Source organism: Pristiophorus japonicus, chromosome 6 (assembly GCF_044704955.1).
Source record: "Pristiophorus japonicus isolate sPriJap1 chromosome 6, sPriJap1.hap1, whole genome shotgun sequence".
Taxonomy (NCBI): domain Eukaryota; kingdom Metazoa; phylum Chordata; class Chondrichthyes; family Pristiophoridae; genus Pristiophorus; species Pristiophorus japonicus.
In genome coordinates, this window is record NC_091982.1 from 252,067,133 (window position 1) to 252,088,219 (window position 21,087).

At 55.0% G+C, this 21,087-nt stretch overlaps 1 protein-coding gene across 1 annotated transcript in view; it reads right to left on the bottom strand.

Moving 5' to 3' along the window:
* LOC139265461 (tumor protein p63-regulated gene 1-like protein) overlaps positions 1–21,087 on the bottom strand; it is a 136,063-nt gene that overhangs the window by 44,683 nt on the left and 70,293 nt on the right. The window contains exon 4 of the mRNA XM_070882475.1: positions 444–597. Within this exon, the coding sequence (XP_070738576.1) occupies positions 444–597 (154 nt within the window). The remainder of the gene's footprint in view (positions 1–443; positions 598–21,087) is intronic.

The following is a 21,087-nucleotide window of genomic DNA, read 5'->3' on the forward strand; positions in this document are numbered from 1 at the left end:
TGTTGCGTTTATTACTGCAGCTTTTCAGTGCTGGGATCCTGAGCCATCCTGTGCTGAGGGCTGGCTCTGTGTGGCCCTGCATGGCCACCAGGGCCTCTCCCAAGTGGCCAGTCTACAGGTGGGGCCCTGGACTGAGAGTCGGCTGGGTCATTTACTGGGGGGGGACGGGGGGGGGGGGACAGTCTGACACTATCCACATGCAGCTGCCACACAGGCTGGTGACCGGGACCGGCCCAGGATGCCGGGCTGGGTGGGAAGGAGCGTGCGATCGCCCTGCCGCGTGGAGTACTCAGTCCCAGGGCTTGCGAAGGGAGTCCGCACAGTCTCGAGTTCCTCGCAGACTCTGGTCCAAAGCTGTCTCAAGCTGAGCAGTACACTGACAATCTGCGCACCTTAGAACGAGGCCCAGCGCCTCTCCCCTCCCTGGCCAGCCCCACCGTTACCTGGCAAATGCTGGTGAAAGTGGCCGTGGTGCCTTTGACGGGATGCTCGGCGAAGGTTGTGTACGGTATCTCGTCGCTCCAAGGATTCCAGCGAGTGAAGAAGGATGCCTCGCGCAGTTTGTCCCAATGAACGCGAAGTCCGTGACCTTCTCTCCTGCAGCATTGCAAGACATTGGAGCAACAGTCAACGAGCTGAGTGATTGGACCCGTGTACAGGTCATCACATCCTCAAACACCCCAAAGCACGTTACACCCAACAATTAGCCTTGGAATGCGGTCGAACACAACACAGCAAGATCCCACAAGCAGCAAATGAACGAGTTATCAGATAACCCAGGTTTGGGATGTTTTGTTGTGGGAGAATATTGTCAGGGCACCAGGAAAATTCACTGCCCCTCTTCCAACAGTGCCTTGGAAACTATTGTGTTTTTGAAGCAGAGACAGGGCCTCAGTTTATCCGATCTGAACAGGTGAGGGGATTGAGGGGAGGGGCGGGGGAGGAGAACCGGGGGGGGGTGGGGGGAGGGGAACGAGGGGCGGGGGAGCAAGGGGGGGGGGGGTGCGAGGGAGCAAGCGGCGGGGGGGAGGGGGAGTGGATCAGGGGGTGGGGCGAGAGTGAGGGGAGGAGGGACGAGGGCGGGGTGAGGGGAGGGGAGTGAGGAGATTGCTGGGCCGAAGGGATTTTCCTATTCCTAAGGTTCAATAAAATTGCTAGTGCGTGGGAAAGATTGAGGATTGTTGCTGCTCTGTTCAGGGGGTCAGGAAGCCGCCCATTTCACGGATAAATTCTGGGTAACAGCGAGCAATGGGCCGTGATTTTCCCACCTTGGGTTGGAACCAAATAAGCTGCGGGTTTATTGCAGGTACTGAGAGAGTGAGGCAGGGCAGGTCACGGTGTTTATAACTGCAGGGCTTGTTCGCTCACTTGCCATGATTGAATGAGCAGTGTTTTGTAAACACTGAGCAGAAAGGAGTGAAGCGGACACGAGGTGAGCCGCTGAGTGTTGGATGCGTCTCGACATGCTGTTTCACGATGTGCCTTTCATCCGAGCTCGCTCACTCCAGCTCTGTGTCAACCAGCGGCTGATAGTCATTCACACACAATGCTCAATGGGTAGCTTTACTGATTCGTGCAGTATCCATAGCGACAGTGGAAGGAGCAGGACTTGTTACCGTTAAGCAGATGTAATCAGACCTGAAGCAGGTTGGCCAAAGGGAATAATCAGATGGCTGCGATGGTGAGGATAAATATTCCACTTTCTCTGAACATTATGCACTGCACCAATTGGAAGATGGATCCCCAACTCTGCTACCCAACAGCCAGTGCTGGGGGGGGTCCGTGTGTTGGGGGCCCATGGTGGTGAGGGGGTGGGAGGGGGAGTGAGGGGGTGGGAGGGGGACTGAGGGGGAGGGAGTGAGAGGAGGATGTGGGAGGTGGTGGCGGGAGGGGGTGGAATGGTGTGGGGGAGGGGGAGGGAGTGAGAGGAGGAGGGGGGTCGGGAGGGGGTGCGAGGGGGAGGGTGAGGGGAGGGAGTGGGAGAGGGGGGAGTGGGGAGGGGATGGAAGGGGGAGGGAGAGAGAGAGGGAGGGGGGCAGGTGTGGGAGTGCGAGGTTGGGAGTGGGGCATGGGAGGGTGAGTGCAGGGGGTGTGAGGGTGAATGAGGAGGTGGGAGGGGAGGGGGAGGGAGTGGGAGGGGGGAGGCGGCGGGGAGGGAAGGGGTGGGAGGGAGAGTGATGAGGTTTCCAACCACATTGGCAGTGATGGCTTGCATTGTGTAAGGGCCAGATTGGGGAACATCTCGCGATTAACACTGTACATTAATGATTTGTACAGATATGCTGATGGGTGTTGACTCAGCAGGGCAGCGCGACCCGGCACGGGAGGGGAACCAGTTCCTACCTGTCCCAACCCACGTCACTCCTGGAGAACGTGCTGCTCCAGAAGCCGACCCTGCGGGGGATGGGGGGCTGCCCGAGGGCGGGTGTTCGGGGGCGGGTGTTCAGGGGCGGGTGCCTGGAAGGGGGATAGGAAGGGGAGAAGCTCGGCCCTTGGTCAGCAGCCCTGAAGGTTACATATAAACCTATCAACAATGAACAATGGCAGAAAGGTAATATATCTCAGGAAGGGCCGTGGTCCCTGGAGAACACCACTGTACACTTCCCTCCAGTCTGAAAAACAACTGTTCACCACGACTCTCTACTTTCTGTCTCTGTCTCTGTCTCTGTCTCTGTCTCTGTCTCTGTCTCTGTCTCTGTCTCTGTCTCTGTCTCTGTCTCTGTCTCTGTCTCTGTCTCTGTCTCTGTCTCCATGCTGCCACTGGTCTAACCTAACCCTAACCCTAAAGGCCAACATCCCCAGCATCGAAGCACTGACCACACTCGACCAGCTCCGTTGGGCGGGCCACATTGTCCGCATGCCCGACACGAGACTCCTAAAGCAAGCGCTCTACTCGGAACTCCTTCACAGCAAGCGAGCCCCAGGTGGGCAGAGGAAACGCTTCAAGGACACCCTCAAAGTCTCCTTGATAAAATGCAACATCCCCACCGGAACCTGGGAATCCCTGGCCTAAGACCGCCCAAAGAGCATGCATAAACCAAGCGCAGACAGCGGAAGGAGCGTGCGGCAAACCAGACACACCACCCACCTTTTCCTTCAACCACTGTCTGTCCCACCTGTGACAGAGACTGTAATTCCCGTATTGGACGGTTCAGTCACCTAAGAACTCACTTTTAGAGTGGAAGCAAGTCTTCCTCGATTTCAAGAGACTGTCTATGATGATCCTTTAATCCCATATGATTCAACTTTGCTGCAAGCCTATTATGTGGCACTTTGTCAAAAGCCTTTTGGAAATCCATGTACATTATGTCAACCGCATTGCCCTCATCAACCCTCTCTGTTACCTCATCAAAAAACTTGATCAAGTTAGTCAAGCATGATTTACCGTTAACAAATCCGTGCTAGCTCATTTATTAGCCCATATTTTTCCGAGTGCCAAATAATTTTGTCCCGGATTACTGTCGCTAAAGCTTTCTCCACCCCCGACGTCGGGCTGGTTGGCCGATAGTTGCTGGGTTTACCGCTCTCCTCTTGTTTTGAACAGCGGGTGTAACGTGTGCAATGCTCCAGCCCTCTGGCACCACTCCCATATCCAACGAGGATTGGAAGGTTGTGACCAGAGCCTCCGCAATTTCCTTACTCCCCTCAGCAACCGAGGATGCATCCCACGTGGACCGGTGTAAAACTGTATCAACCAGAAGGTAACTGCCTCATCAAAACCAGTCAGATTGTCAGAAAAATGCAAACTGATGTCACCCCTGCCTGCACAAGACTCGGATGTGACACTGTGGAGTTGGCTTTTGTTGTAAAAACAATCGCTATAAAACATCACCACCACCTTCTCAGGGCAACTAGGGACGGGCAATAAATGCTGGCCTTGCCAGCGATGCCCACATCCCCAGAATATATATATTTTATTTGAATTTCTGTTCTGGTTTTATTGTCCTTTGGCTGCAAACATTACAGAAACCGACCTTCCTTCCTTTGATGTAGGATGGAACTGTTTTTGGCAACAATTACATGGAAGTCTTTTGAGTTTTCGGATTGCACTGAGCGCTGGGCCAGTCGAGACCAGCTGCACTATTTGCACAGTTTCAGCTCATTACCTCAACTCCCACGTTTCAGTGTAGTACTGGTCTCCATAGGAACCAAGCACCTCGGTTTTATAGAAAACAATCTTTGAATGGGACTGTGATTAGGTCATTGTGGAGCACTGTAGGAATTGCGAAAGCATAATGAGGATCTCTGGGGTTTAGCACATGAGACAAATATCTGAAATAGCTCGGGAAGAATGCATTTCAATGGGCCTCTATTTGGGGACACCAGCGCATCGGGAGTATAAGAGCTGGAGCAAGCCACTGCAGCTTCCAGTGCTAGCCGCTCCAGGTGAGCGACGGCTTCGAGGTGGGCGACTGGGTGATGACACCAGGACCCAGGTCGCCGTTTGGAGCATGGGCGGGAGCATCGGCGGGGCCTTGGGTACAGCAGAGGAGTGGTAAGGTCATGGTGGACTTGCAATGGGTGATCGTGGCGGAGGAGTGATCGTGGCTGAGATTCGGTGGGTGATCGTGGCGGAGGTGCGGCCAATGTTTGTGGCGGAGGAGCGGCGAGAGTTCGTGGCGCAGGTGCGGCAAATGTTTGTGGGCGGGGGAGCCGCAAGAGATCGTGGCGGACGTGCGGCAAATGAGGGTAGGGGACCCAGAAGAGCCGAGGGCCCAGGGGCAGCACGGACCTGCCCACACTGTGATATGTGCGCGCACTAGGTCCGTGCAGCAGAGCAGGTCTCCAGTCATCCTGGTTAACCCTTGCCACTGGATAAATTCCGAGCTCTGTCAAGCCCGTGTGGTGGCTGATGTGCAATGGTCACCCCACGTTAAAAAAAATCCATGCACAGGCATCTTCCACCCCCTCAATTGGAGTTCAGGACTGGAACATCGGGTCCCTCATCGAAACACCTGTGAACTCTCGTGGAAGCTAGTCATCCTCGTTCAAGGGACTGCCTATAATTTCAAATGGACTGACTATACAACGGGAGCAAGCAATGAGCTACCTGTTGGGCGACTGAAGGCTTCTCGTCAGGTGATGGGCCAAACCGCGCGGTGGCACTGTTGAATGAGGGAGGAATGTTGGCTGAGGCACCATGAGGGTGCGACAGTCACGGCAATGCCATACTGTGGGAGTGAGGCCTCTGCATGGGCTGTTAGGCCGAGGGCCTGCCTATCTGGTACTTCAGGTGGATGTCAATGTTCCCACAGCACGACTGGAAGAAGAGCAGTGTGTCCTGGACAACATTCCCGCTGCAACCAATACCAATACAAACACTTGGATTGGTCATTCATGGTCTGGGGGAAGCTGACACACAATAGCTCCCAAGGTTAGCCGACAGAACAGATCTGTCCAAAGGAAATCCTTGTGTGGCGGAACCTGGAAATATTTCCATGTAAAGGAGCTATAAGAAATGTAAATAGCTCTTTCTTAGAATCTTATCGCACAGGAGGAGGCCATTCGACCCATCATGCCTCTGCCAGCTCTGTGAAAGAGCTCTCCAATTAGTTCCTCCCCCCTCACTCTTTCCGATTAGCTCTGCAAATCTTTCCCCTTCAACTATTTATCCAATTCCCTTTTGAAAGTTACTATTGGATCTGTTTCACGCAGTGGAACATAGGAACAGGAGGAGGCCACTCAGCCCCTCGAGCCTGTTCCACCATTCAGTGAGATTGTGGCTGTTCTGCGACCTAACTCCATATACCCACCTTTGGCCCATATTCTTTAATACCTTTGGTTAACAGAAAGCTATCAATTTCAAAAATTAACAATTGATCTAGCATTAATTGCTATTTGTGGAAGAGAGTTCCAAACTTCTACCTCCCTTTGTGTGTAGAAGTGTTTCCTAATTTCACTCAACAACAACAACTTGTATTTATATAGCACCTTTAACGTAGTGAAATGTCCCAAGGCGCTTCACAGGAGTATTATGCGATAAAAATTTGACACCGAGCCGCATAAGTAAAAATTAGCGCAGGGCTTGGTCAAAGAGGTCGGTTTTAAGGAGCGTCTTGAAGGAGAAAAGAGAGGTAGAGAGGCGGAGAGGTTTAGGGAGGGGGTTCCAGAGCTTGGGGCCCAGGTAACAGAAGGCACGGCCACCGATGGTTGAGCGATTATAATCAGGGATGCTCAGGAGGGCAGGATTAGAGGAGCGCAGACATCTCCTGCAAGGTCTGGCTCTAATTTTTTAGATGATGCCCCCTAGTCCTACGGGCCAAAATTGCTCCTTTGCACAAGGCTCATTAGTGCCTCTGGCCAGGGCTAACAGGGTAATAAGTGCTTTGTGCCCCGGGACAGGCGGTGGCAGCGATTTGCCTCCGGGCGATGCCAACGACAGCCTCACTTCGCCCTTACAGGGAGGGCTGCGTGTGATCGTCATTTTAATGTCATTGTCGGCCGACTCTGGAGTGGGCCCGACAATGGTGGGCACTGGCCCGGCCCAAAACACTCCCCGGGGGCCCAGTGGGTGGGAGAGAGACAGCCCGACAATGGTGGGCACCGGCCTGGTCCGAAACCCTATCTGGGGGCCCAGTGGGTGGGAGAGAGACAGCCCAACAATAGTGGGCACCGGCCTGGTCCGAAACCCTATCCGGGGGCCCAGTGGGTGGCAGGGAGACGACCCGAGGTTTGGCGGCGTCCTATCCCTTTAATAGAGGAGAGACATTGCGACGCGGCAGCGCTACGCAGAATGACTGGGTCAGCGCAGCTCTGACCTACAGCGGTGCACTCCTGCCTCCCTCTCGCCCCGACAGTGCCCAATTCCAAGCCCCTGCCTCCCTCTCGCCCCGACAACACCCAATTCCGGGCTCCTGCCTCCCTCTCGCCCCGACAACACCCAATTCCGGGCTCCTGCTCCCTCCCACCTCGACAGTGCCCAATTCCGGGCTCCCGACTCCCTCTCGCCCCGACAGTGCCCAATTCCGGGTTCCCGCCTCCCTCCCACCCCGACAACACCCAATTCCGGGCTCCCGCCTCCCTCCCACCCCGACAGTGCCCAATTCCGGGCTCCCGCCTCCCTCTCGCCCCGACAGTGCCCAATTCCGGGCTCCCGCCTCCCTCTCGCCCCGACAACACCCAATTCCGGGCTCCCGACTCCCTCTCGCCCCGACAACACCCAATTCCGGGCTCCCGACTCCCTCCCGCCCCGACAGTGCCCAATTCCGGGCTCCCGCCTCCCTCCCACCCCGACAACACCCAATTCCGGGCTCCCGCCTCCCTCCCACCCCGACAGTGCCCAATTCCGGGCTCCCGCCTCCCTCCCGCCCCGACAACACCCAATTCCGGGCTCCTGCCTCCCTCTCGCCCCGACAACACCCAATTCCGGGCTCCCGACTCCCTCCCGCCCCGACAGCACCCAATTCCGGGCTCCCGACTCCCTCCCGCCCCGACAGCACCCAATTCCGGGCTCCCGCCTCCCTCTCGCCCCGACAACACCCAATTCCGGGCTCCTGCTCCCTCCCGCCCCGACAACACCCAATTCTGGGCTCCCGACTCCCTCCCGCCCTGACAGTGCCCAATTCCGGGCTCCTGCTCCCTCCCGCCCCGACAACACCCAATTCCGGGCTCCCGCCTCCCTCCCACCCCGACAGTGCCCAATTCAAGGCCCCTGTGTGCTGTCACCGGGCGCTAAAACACCTGACCATTTAAATGATGCTCCCCAAACCCAGAGCGGGGCAATTCCCCCCGCTACTCAACTCCCCAACCAGCGGAAATAGTTTCTCTCTATCCACCCTATCTGTTACTGGACCAGTAATCCAGAGGCCTCGACTAATGATCCAGAGAGAGTTAAAATCCCAGCACGGCAGCTGGGGAATTTAAATTCAGTTAATTAAATAAATCTGGAATAAAAAAAATAAAGCTATTGTCAATAATGGTGACGGTGCAACGACCGGATTATTGTAAAAACCCAATGGGTTCACTAATGTCCTTTCGAGAAGGAAATCTGCCGTCCTTACCTGGTCTGATCTATATGTGACTCCAGACCCACAGCAATGTGGTTGACAATTAACTGCCCTCTGAAATGGCGAGTCGCCACCACTTTCTCCAGGGCAATCACGGGATGGGCAAAAAAGGCCAGCGACACCCACATCCCGTGAATTCATTTTTTTAAATCCTTCCTAAATTGTGGTGCCCAGAATCGGACACAGCTCAGGCTTTGCAAAGGTTTGCAGAACTTGCTCACTGTTGCACTCTATGCCTCGGTTTATAAAGCCCAGGTTCCCATATGCTTTTTAAAAAAAAAACATGCTTCTCAAATTGTCCTGCCACCTTCCAAGCTTTCTGTACGTACACCACTCTGTTCCTGCATACCCTTTATAACATTCTGACAGCAATTTACAACCAACGTGGTATAGTGGCTGATGGACTTCTTCAAAACACTGAAGGAACCAGTTTCTCTAGCTCCATCCCTGAATGGTCAAGAATCCATTTGATGATCATTTTGGGGGCGGGGGGGGAAATCATTTGTTCTGGGGATATGGGCAAGCACATGTAATGCTCAGTTCACACTGTCCTGGGAGGGTGGAGATGGACCTCCAGCTTGGCCGGCTGTGGTCCTTGAGGATAGTGTCGGGCAGGGGGGGGGGGGGGGGGGGGATAGTTCCAGGATACTGACCCAGTGACAGAGAAGGAACGGTGAGATATGTCCAAGTCAGGGTGGTGTGTGACTCGAGGAGCTCAGAGGTGATGGTTACCCATCACACTGCTGCTCTTTTATCCATTTTATCAGCTCAAATGCATTTGCGATTGTCTATATTATACTGCATACAATAAAGGCCAGGAGATATCGCAATGGGTCATCTGCTGCTGAAACCCTCATCCATGCCTTTGTTACCTCGGACTTGACTATTCCAACGCACTCCTGGCCGGCCTCCCCCATTCTACCCTACGTAAACTAGAGGTGATCCAAAACTTGGCTGCCCCATGTCCCAACTTGCACCAAGTCCTGCTCACCCATCACCCCCTGTGCTCGCTGACCTACATTGGCTCCCGGTTAAGCATCGCCTTGATTTCAAAATTCTCATCCTCGTCTACAAATCCCTCCATGGCCTCGCCCCTCCCTATCTCTGCAATCCCCTCCAGCCCCACAAACCCTCTCTAATTCTGCCATCCTGAGCATCCCTGCAAGATCAGCCAACTTGTACAGACTGGGGACCGAAGCTGGGCCGACCCAGCCCAGTGCCACAGCAGCCAGTGCCCTGGAACCAGCAGGGGAGATGCACAGAGATACCCATTACCCTGTTCCCCAATACAGCATAAATGGATGTTACGAAACCATCAGGGATCACCTGACCTGTTCCACAAAGTCAAACATAGATCCCAGCTAAACTCTCCTGTTGGCCATAGAACGACAGCAGACTCATCTCACATCATGAGCCAGGACTGGACAAATAACCAGTTTAACGGCGCTCACGGTTACCGATGTGTAAATCGTCCGTGAGGTGCCAATCGGCAAAAGTTGTTGGACGAATTGCGCCGTTCTGCCGTTAGACTCAGCACACCCTCCCTCAACCTCCCTGTGAGTTTCAGGAAATTGCTACACTTGCGCTTTAATTACCCATTCACTCACCGCAGAAAATTAGGGCTGGTACTTAACAGCGTAAGGACTCTTTTAATGAGGAGATTTGTGTTGCTGCAATGCCACTCAACCTCTCTGGCCCGGAAAGGGAACAATTTAAACAGTTAAGTCTCACTCCGACAGCTAGTAAGTTGTTAGAGATTTTTTTCTTACTCTCTCCTTTCTCTCGCTCTCTTAATCCAAACTTTCTTTCACTCTCTTAATTTCTCTTTCAATAACGAATTTGATTCCAATTCACCCCAATTCCTGCTCTGCCCCACTCCAGCATGTGTTTGGCCACGTTTCTCTGTCTTCACTTACTAAACCTCAGCGGTAAACCAGTTGGGCTGTGACAGGAACACCCAGGGGCCAGTTGTCAGTACCTGCGCAGTCTGGCCATGGTTGTGATGGACACCATTACCCCAACAAGCGACTGAGCGCTCAACCAGATCTCAACGATTGATAATCAGTTGGGCCGAATCCAATCTCGGTAATTATTTTCAGCTCTGTACCATAGGAGGCATATAGGAACCCACTTTAATCTCGGGCCCAATGTCTTCCGCCAGATGCGAAGGGGCTGAGTAAGGAAATCAGTTTGGCTTGTGGCGAGGGAGTGAAGCTTCCTATTCTAATCACACACCACTGCCTCTCCTTCCTTGTGTCACCCGTGGCTCAGTGGGCAGCACTCTCGCCTCTGCATCAAAAGGTTGTGGATTGAAGTCCCACTCCAGGGACTTGAGCATGTAATCTACACTGACACTCCCGTGTGGTACTGAGGGAGTGCCGCTCATTAGGAGGAGCAGTACTGAGGGAGTGCCGCACTGTCGGAGGGGCAGTACTGAGGGAGTGCCGCATTGCAGGAGGGGCAGTACTGAGGGAGTGCCGCACTGTCAGAGGGGCAGTACTGAGGGAGTGCCGCACTGTCGGCGGGCAGTACTGAGGGAGTGCCGCACTGTCGGAGGGCCGCACTGTAGGAGGGGCAGTACTGAGGGAGTGCTGCACTGTCGGAGGGGCAGTACTGAGGGAGTGCTGCACTGTCGGAGGGGCAGTACTGAGGGAGTGCTGCACAGTCGGAGGGGCAGTAATGAGGGAGTGCCACATTGTAGGAGGAGCAGTACTGAGGGAGCGCCGCACTGTCGGCGACGGCAGTACTGAGGGAGTGCCGCACTGTAGGAGGGGCAGTACTGAGGGAGTGCTGCACTGTCGGAGGGGCAGTACTGAGGGAGTGCTGCACAGTCGGAGGGGCAGTAATGAGGGAGTGCCACATTGTAGGAGGGGCAGTACTGAGGGAGCGCCGCACTGTCGGCGGGGCAGTACTGAGGGAGTGCCGCACTGTAGGAGGGGCAGTACTGAGGGAGTGCCGCACTGTCGGAGGGGCAGTACTGAGGGAGTGCCGCACTGTCGGAGGAGCAGTACTGAAGGAGTGCTGCACTGTCGGAGGGGCAGTACTGAGGGAGTGCCGCACTGTCGGAGGGGCAGTACTGAGGGAGTGCCGCACTGTCGGAGGGGCAGTACTGAGGGAGTGCCGCACTGTGGAGAGGCAGTACTGAGGGAGTGCCGCACTGTGGAGAGGCAGTACTGAGGGAGTGCCGCACTGTCGGAGGGGCAGTACTGAGGGAGTGCCGCACTGTCGGAGGGGCAATACTGAGGGAGTGCTGCACTGTCGGAGATGCCGTCTCTTGGATGAGACATTAAACCGAGGCCCCGCCTGGCCTCTCAGGTTGACGTAAAAGATCCCACGGCGCTATTTTGAAGAAGAGCAGGGGAGTTGTCCTGATGAATATTCATTCCCCAACCAACACCTCTAAAACAGATTATCTGGCCATTATCACATTGCTGTGGGAGCTTGCTGTGTGCAAATTCGCTGCTGCGTTTCTCACATTACAGCAGTGACTACACATGAAAAAGTACTTCATTGGCTGTAAAGCGCTTTGGGACATCCCGGGGTTGTGAAAGGCGCTGGTGTAATTCAAATACTTTCATTCGCCATTGAAGTCAGAGTCATTGCCAGCAGTCAGTAAGGATTGTGTGGCTGCCTCTGTCCTAGCCTCTTGATGTGAAGTGTGGGATCTTGCTGTGCCATGAAAACAATGCAACTACATTTCAAAAGTATTTCATTGACTGAGAAGTGCTTTGGGATGTCCTGAGGATGTGAAAGGCGCTAGATCATAGAAACCGACAGCACAGAAGGAGGCCCTTCGGCCCGCCTGTGCCTGTGCCGGCTCTAGGAAAGAGCAGTTTGCTCAGTCCCACACTCCCGCTTTGTGTCCGTAACCCCGTACCTTCCCCATCCCCAACTCCCTGTAACACTATGGATGGAATCAGTATCCACCACCTCACACACACAGCGTTCCACATCCCCACAACTCTCCGAGTGAAAACATATCTCCCCCCCCCCCGCCCCGATCCTTTGCCGATGATTTTGAATCTCTGACCTCTGACCTCTGGTTATTGAGCCACCCGCCCAGAGAGAATAGTTTCTCTCGATCAAAACCTCTCATCGCCTTGCAAACCTCGATTAGGTCACCTCTTCACCTTCTCTGTTCCAAGGAGAACAGTCCGAACTTTTCCAACCTTTCCTCATAACTGAAGTCCCTCATCCCAGGTAACATCCCAGGTAAACCCCCGCTGTACTCTTTCTGTGACATCTTTCCTGAATGCAGTGCCGAGAATTACCCACAATGCTCCAGCTGAGGCCTAACCAGTGTGTTATAATGTCCCAGCATGATCTCTTTGCTTTTATATTCTATTCCTCTATTTATAAACACAAGTAACCCATAAGCTGCTTTAAGCACCTTATCAACTTGCCCGGCCACCTTTAAGGATTTGTGTACATGGACACCAAGGTCTCTCTGCTCATCTACACTTTTCACAATTGTGCCATTTCTAGTATCCTGACTTTCCATATTAATCCTCCCAAAGTTCATACTTCACACTTCACATTAAACTGCATCTGCCGCGCTTCTGCCCATTTCATCGTCCTGTCCATCATCCTGAAGCCTGTAACTATCCACATCACTATCTACTACATTGGCAAGTTTCATATCTTCTGCAAACATCATAAATGTTCGTTCTTTCGACTGGACCTTAGCAAGCAGTGATGTTCTGTGTGTGCTCTGAGGCAGCACGTGTCTGCAGGCTATTCAACCAGGGGGACTTCACCGATGAGCATGATTCTCCCTGGTCCACACCCGAAGGGTTGTGCAGCTTCGCAGAAAGGAGTGCAAACCCTGGTTGATTGTTCCCTGATTGGGTGAGATTCTCATGAGAGGTTATGATCTCCCACTTAAGAACGTTAGAACATAAGAATTAGGAGCAGGAATAGGCCATTTGACCTTCGAGCCTGCTCCGCCATTCACTGAAATCATGGCTGATCTTCTCCCTCAACTCCACTTTCCTGCACTATCCCCATATCCCTTGATTCTCTTAATATCCAAAAATCTATCGATCTCTTTGAACATAATCAATTACTGAGCTTCCACAGCTCTCTGGGGTACAGAATTCCAAAGATTCACCACCCTCTGAGTGAAGAAATTCCTTCTCACCTCGGTCTTAAATGGCCGACCCTTTATTCTGAGACTGTGACCCCTGGTTTTAGACTCCCCAGCCACAGGAAACATCTTCTCAGCATTAATCTGGTCAAGCCCCTTAAAAATTTTGTATGTTTCAATTAGATCACCTCTCATTCTTCTAAACTCTGGGGAATATCGGCCTAGTCTACTCAATCTCTCCTCATAGGACAAACCCCCCATCCCAGGAACCAGTCTGATGAACCTTCGTTGCTCTCCCTCTAAGGCAAGTATATCTTTCCTTAGGTAAGGAGACCAGAATTGTACACAATACTCCAGGTGTGGCCTCATCAGGGCCTGATATAATTGCAGTAAGCCTTTTTTACTCTTATACTCTAATCCCTTTGTAACAAAAGCTAACATACCATTTGCTTTCCTAATTGCTGCTGAACCTGCATGTTCACTTTCTGTGATTGATGTACAAGGACACCCCGGTCACTCTGAATGCAAACGTTTCCCAGTCTCTCACCATTCCAAAAATATCCTGCTTTGTTTTTCCTACCAAAGTGGCTAACTTCACACTTCCCCACATTGTATTCCATTTGCCATGTTCTTGCCCACTCAGTCAACCTGTCTATATCCCATTGAAGCCTCTTTGCATCCTCCTCACAGCTTACTTTCCCACCTAACTTTGTATCATCAGCAAACTTGGATACGTTGCACTCAGTCCCTTCATCTAAGTCATTGATATAGATTGTGAATAGCTGGGCCCCAGCACCGATCCTTGCGACACCCCACTAGTTACAGCCTGCCAACCCGAAAATGACCCGTTTATTCCTACTCTGTTTTCCAATCCTCAATCCATGCTAATTAGAGACAGAGACAGAGAAAGAGACAGAAACAGAGAACGAGAGAGAGATATTGGAAAGATACAAAGAGACAGATAGGGAGAGCGATGGAAAGCAAACAAAAGAGAGAGAGACAGAGGCAGACAGAGAGAGAGAGTTACAGATAGTGGAAATGAATGTCTCAGATACACACTCCTGGATCATTTCCCCGCTGTCTGCCTCTCCCTCACCCCCAGTCTGAGATCAGCTGAAACAGAAGACGTGGGATCTTGCTGCTCATTGCCTACACTGGGCCAGGACTGGGCCCTGGGTCCACACTGGCACTGGGTCCACACTGGGCCCTGGGTCTACACTGGGCCCACACTGGCACTGGGTCCACACTGGGCCCTGGGCCCACATTGGCACTGGGTCCACACTGGGCACTGAGTCCACACTGAGCACTGGGCCCACACTGGGCACTGGGCCCTGGCCGTTGGTTTTACAGAGTGGTGGAGGGAGGCCAGTCTCTATTTCAGACCTCAGCATGTCAGTGAGAGTGAGACCCATTTATAAAGACTGCTGCGGTACTCTGCATTACATCATTAAAACCATTAACAGCTTCCAGAAACAGGGGAGTGTTGCACAAACAAAATTAAATATGATTTCATCCTTTGTACCAAAAAGAGCTTGAGGCAAAACAAAAGACAGAGGCAATGAGCTGGCAGCTCGTGGCAGCCTGGTGTGCTGCTCCCTTTGCCTGCACTCGGAGCGCCGTGTCTCATTACTGCAGCGGGCACAGATCCTCACCCCATCCCAAGAGATGGAAACCAAACACAGCAAATACCATGACAGATCAGAGAAACTGGGATTGTTCTCCTTAGAGCAGACAGGGTTAAGGAGACATTTAATAAAGGTGTTCAAAACGATGATGTGATTGGATAAGAGTAAATGTGTCCAGGGGCAGGAGGGTTGGTAACCAGAGATTTAAGGTCACTGGCAAAAGAACCAGAGGGAAATGAGGAGAAACGCTTTGACGCAGCGAGTTGTTGTGATCTGGAACGCGCTGCCTGAAAGGGCGGTGGGAGCAGATTCAGTAGTAACTTTCAAATGGGAATTGGATACATGCTTGGAAAGGAGAAATATGCAGGGCTGTGGGGGAGAGCAGGGGGGAGTGGGACTGATTGGATCGCCCTGTCACAGAGCCGGCACAGGCTCAATGGGCCGAATGGCCTTCAAAACGGCCCGATTCTCTGCAGCTTCCTCTTGGTCTGATTGTGCCGACCTGCTCCTCACTGGATGGTGCTGTCTGTTCACTGGGCACCAGCCAGCCTCCTACACATCCCCCACAGCATTGTTAGCCAGATATTCCACCGTGGTGGGCCTGATCCTGTGCCTCCCCCCCACCCCCCCCCCCCCCCAAACTCCCGCCCCCAAACCCTCTCACAAATGCAAGCCTCTTCCACCAGGAGTCACTGGATAGTGATCAGTGCAGGAGCCCGGGGGAGGCAACGGCACCGAGGACCACGGTAATACCCACAGTCCTGCCCAGAGTTCGCTCATCTCCCCACAGACTGATTTACCAGTTACACCTGCACCAACGTAAGCGGTGCTTCACAGCAGGATTAGACTGGGGGGATATTAAAGGGTTCGGTGAGTGAGGTGGAGAGTGGGATTAGACTGGGTGGGATATTAAAGGGTGTGGGGAGTGAGGGGAGAGTGGGATTAGACTGGGTGGGGAGTGAGGGGAGAGTGGGATTAGACTGGATGGGATATTAAAGGGTGTGGGGAGTGAGGGGAGAGTGGGATTAGACTGGTTGGGGAGTGAGGGGAGAGTGGGATTAGACTGGGTGGGATATTAATGGGTACGGGGAGTGAGGGGATAGTGGGATTAGACTGGGTGGGATATTAATGGGTACGGGGAGTGAGGGGAGAGTGGGATTAGACTGGGTGGGATATTAAAGGGTATGGGGAGTGAGGGGAGAGTGGGATTAGACTGGGTGGGATATTAAAGGGTTCGGTGAGTGAGGTGGAGATTGGGATTAGACGGGGTGGGATATTAAAGTCAGTAGACTGTTTATGGGAAAATCTTTTGAGGAACAGCTTCTCGGTATCAAATCTCTATCATCTTAAACAGCTCAATTAAATCATCTCAACTTTTAAACTCTAGGGAATCTGAGCCAAGCTTACGCAACCTGCCTTTGCAGCGTAACCCTTTAACCCTCGGCCTCCCTCTGATACACGGCCTTTGCTGACAGGGTATTTGGCTGGAGGAACGATAGCGGGCGGATCCTCAACCAACAGTGACAGCATTGGGCACTGGTCAATGGGCACTGGACACTGGTCAATGAGGATTGGTCAATGGGAACTGGTCAGTGGGCACTGGACACTGGTCAATGAGGATTGGTCAATGGGAACTGGTCAGTGGGCACTGGTCAATGGGCGCTGGTCAATGGTCCATGGGCACTGGTCCATGAGCACTGGTCAATGGACACTGGTCCATGGTCAATGAGCACTGATCAATGGGCACTGGTCCATGGTCCATGGGCACTGGTTAATGGACACTGGTCAATGGGCGCTGGTCAATGGTCCATGGGCACTGGTCTATGAGCACTGGTCAATGGACACTGATCCATGGTCAATGAGCACTGGTCAATGGACACTGGTCCATGGTCCATGGGCACTGGTCAATGGACACTGGTCAATGGGCGCTGGTCAATGGTCCATGGGCACTGGTCCATGAGCACTGGTCAATGGACACTGGTCCATGGTCAATGGGCACTGGTCAATGGGCACTGGTCAATGGGCACTGGTCCATGGTCCATGGGCACTGGTCAATGGGCACTGGTCAATGGGTGCTGGTCAATGGTCCATGGGCACTGGTCCATGAGCACTGGTCAATGGACACTGGTCCATGGTCAATGAGCACTGGTCAATGGACACTGGTCAATGGGCACTAGTCCATGGTCCATGGGCACTGGTCAATGGACACTGGTCCATGGTCAATGAGCACTGGTCAATGGGCACTGGTCAATGGGCGCTGGACACTGGTCCATGGGCACTGGTCCATGGGCACTGGGCAGCCCTGCTCACTTCTGCCAACTCTAGCTCCATTTGCAACGCCCGAGCTCACATCAAACTGGGAGGGGAAGATTTTTTTTTTGCTGAAAGTGCCGAGGATTGCTGCCTTCCCACTGGGATTCTGTTCAACTTTCAGCACAAAACACAACTGTGACATTGCCTGGAGCGGGTGTGTGTGATTGATGAGAAAGCACACACAGAAATCTCACCAATTAAAAACTGGGAGTGTATGTTTACGTACAAGCTGAGTGAACAGTGACTTTCCCAGCACAGCTCTGCAAGCGACCTGGGAATCACGTCCGAGGAGCATTACCCATTAGTTTGTCGCTTCCCTGCTTCGGATTGCTCCCGGCAGAGGCTACTGTGCGTCTCCTTGTGACGGGGAGGGAGGCTGAGGGAGGTGGGGGTTCCATCGAGGGACTGACCAGGAGTGTGCACGTGGCCGCAGGCACTTCGAGCCACATCCCACCGGGAACACACACCATTTATCACCCAGCCAACCTAGTCTGCTGCCAAAGCACTCCCGCCTCTCCTCTGCTTTACCAGAGCAAATCGTTTCTCTTGATCTACCTATCAAATCCTTTAATCATATTAAACACCTCGATAAGATCACCCCTTAATCTTCTAAACTCAGGGGAATACAAGCCCAGTCTCTACAGCCTGTCCTCATCATTTAACCTTTTCAGCCCCGGTATTATTTTGGGGAATCTGTTCCCCCTCCCCCACTCCGAGGCCGATCTAGCCTCCCTGAGGGGCGGGGCCCAGAACTGAACTCAGTTACTCCAGGGGGGGGGGGTCTGAGCAAGGCTCTGTACACCTGACGCATCACTTCCTCCCCCTTTGTATTCCAGACTCCGAGATAAAGGCCAACAATCCATTGGCCGTTTTCATTGGTTTTTGTCCCCCATACACTGGCTTTTAATGATGTGTGTACACGGGCACCTCAATCCCTCCGCCCCTCCACAGCCCCTAGTCTCTCACCATTGAGAATATATTCCCGTGTTTTCTTGGAACCAAGGGGATGGCCTCACACTGCCTTTACTTGCCACAGTTTTACCCACTCGCTCAATCTGTCTGTCCCCCTCCGTCGCATCCTGCTCCCACCCACAACTCACCTTGCCTTTCAACTTGGCGTCATCTGCCTCCCCTGCTTCGGAGACCCCCCCCCCCCCTCTAACCCCAGGGACTCGCCTCCCTCACACCCCCCTCTAAACCCAGGGACTCGCCTCCCTCACACCCCCCTCTAACCCCAGGGACTCGCCTCCCTCAGACCCCCCTCTAACCCCAGGGACTCGCCTCCCTCACACCCCCCTCTAACCCCAGGGACTCGCCTCCCTCACACCCCCCTCTAACCCCAGGGACTTGCCTCCCTCACACCCCCCTCTAACCCCAGGGACTCGCCTCCCTCAGACCCCCCTCTAACCCCAGGGACTCGCCTCCCTCACACCCCCCTCTAACCCCAGGGACTCACTTCCCTCAGACCCCCCCCCCCTAACCCCAGGGACTCGCCTCCCTCACACCCCCCTCTAACCCCAGAGACTCGCCTCCCTCAGACCCCCCTCTAACCCCAGGGACTCGCCTCCCTCACACCCATCTCTAACCCAAGGGACTCGCCTCCCCCAGACTCGCCCTCTAACCCCAGGGACTTGCCTCCCTCACACCCATCTCTAACCCAAGGGACTCGCCTCCCCCAGACCCCCCCTCTAACCCCAGGGACTTGCCTCCCTCACACCCCCCTCTAACCCCAGGGACTCACTTCCCTCAGACCCCCCTCTAACCCCAGGGACTTGCCTCTCTCACACCCCCCCCTAACCCCAGTGACTCACTTCCCTCAGACCCCCCTCTAACCCCAGGGACTTGCCTCTCTCACACCCCCCTCTAACCCCAGGGACTCCTCACCTCCCTCAGACCCCCCTCTAACCCCAGGGACTTGCCTCTCTCACAGCCCCCTCTAACCCCAGGGACTCGCCTCCCTCAGACCCCCCTCTAACCCCAGGGACTCACTTCCCTCAGACCCCCCTCTAACCCCAAGGACTCCTTGCCTCCCTCAGACCCCCTCTAACCCCAGGGACTCTTCGCCTCCCTCAAACCCCCTCTAACCCCAGGGACTCACCTCCCTCAGAGCCCTCTCTAACCCCAGGGACTCGCCTCCCTCACACCCCCCTCTAACCCCAGGGACTCGCCTCCCTCACACCCCCCTCTAACCCCAGGGACTCGCCTCCCTCAGACCTCCCCTCAAACCCCAGGGACTCACCTCCCTCAGACCCCCCTCTAACCCCAGGGACTTGCCTCCCTCAGACCCCCCCTCTAACCCCAGGGACTCACTTCCCTCAGAGCCCTCTCTAACCCCAGGGACTCGCCTCCCTCACACCCCCCTCTAACCCCAGGGACTCGCCTCCCTCACACCCCCCTCTAACCCCAGGGACTTGCCTCCCTCAGACCCCCCCTCTAACCCCAGGGACTCACCTCCCTCAGACCCCACTCTAACCCCAGGGACTCCTTGCCTCCCTCAGACCCCCCTCTAACCCCAGGGACTCGCCTCCCTCACACCCCCCTCTAACCCCAGGGACTCGCCTCCCTCAGACCTCCCCTCAAACCCCAGGGACTCACCTCCCTCAGACCCCCCTCTAACCCCAGGGACTTGCCTCCCTCAGACCCCCCCTCTAACCCCAGGGACTCACTTCCCTCAGAGCCCTCTCTAACCCCAGGGACTCGCCTCCCTCACACCCCCCTCTAACCCCAGGGACTCGCCTCCCTCACACCCCCCTCTAACCCCAGGGACTTGCCTCCCTCAGACCCCCCCTCTAACCCCAGGGACTCACCTCCCTCAGACCCCACTCTAACCCCAGGGACTCCTTGCCTCCCTCAGACCCCCCTCTAACCCCAGGGACTCGCCTCCCTCACACCCCCCTCTAACCCCAGGGGCTCACTTCCCTCAGAACCCCCTCTAACCCCAGGGACTTGCCTCCCTCACACCCCCCTCTAACCCCAGGGACTCACTTCCCTCAGATCCCCCTCTAACCCCAGGGACTCGCCTCCCTCAGACCCCTCTAACCCCAGGGACTCACCTCCCTCAGACCCCCCTCTAACCCCAGGGACTCGCCTCCCTCACACTCCCCTCTAACCCCAGGGACTCGCCTCCCTCAGACCCCCTCTAACCCCAGGGACTCACCTCCCTCAGACCCCCCCTCTAACCCCAGGGACTCGCTTCCCTCAGACCCCCTCTAACCCCAGGGACTCACCTCCCTCACACCCCCCTCTAACATCAGGGACTCACTTCCCTCAGACCCCCCCTCTAACCCCAGGGACTCACCTCCCTCAGACCCCCCCTCTAACCCCAGGGACTCACTTCCCTCAGACCCCCTCTAACCCCAGGGACTCACCTCCCTCACACCCCCCTCTAACCCCAGGGACTCACTTCCCTCAGACCCCCCCTCTAACCCCAGGGACTTGCCTCCCTCAGACCCCCCTCTAACCCCAGGGACTCACCTCCCTCAGACCCCCCCTCTAACCCCAGGGACTCGCCTCCCTCAGACCCCCCTCTAACCCCAGGGGCTCGCCTCCCTCAGACCCCCCTTCAAACCCCAGGGACTCACCTCCCTCAGACCCCCTCTAACCCCAGGGACTCACCTCCCTCAGACCCCCCCTCTAACCCCAGGGACTCACTTCCCTCAGACCCCCCTCTAACCCCAGGGACTCGCCTCCCTCACACCCCCCTCTAACCCCAGGGACTCACTTCCCTCAGACCCCCCCTCTAACCCCAGGGACTCGCCTCCCTCAGACCCCCTCTAACCCCAGGGACTCACCTCCCTCAGACCCCCCCTCTAACCCCAGGGACTCGCCTCCCTCAGACCCCCCTCTAACCCCAGGGACTCGCCTCCCTCACACCCCCCTCTAACCCCAGGGACTCACTTCCCTCAGACCCCCCCTCTAACCCCAGGGACTCGCCTCCCTCAGACCCCCCTCTAACCCCAGGGACTCACCTCCCTCAGACCCCCTCTAACCCCAGGGACTCACCTCCCTCAGACCCCCCTCTAACCCCAGGGACTCGCCTCCCTCACACCCCCCTCTA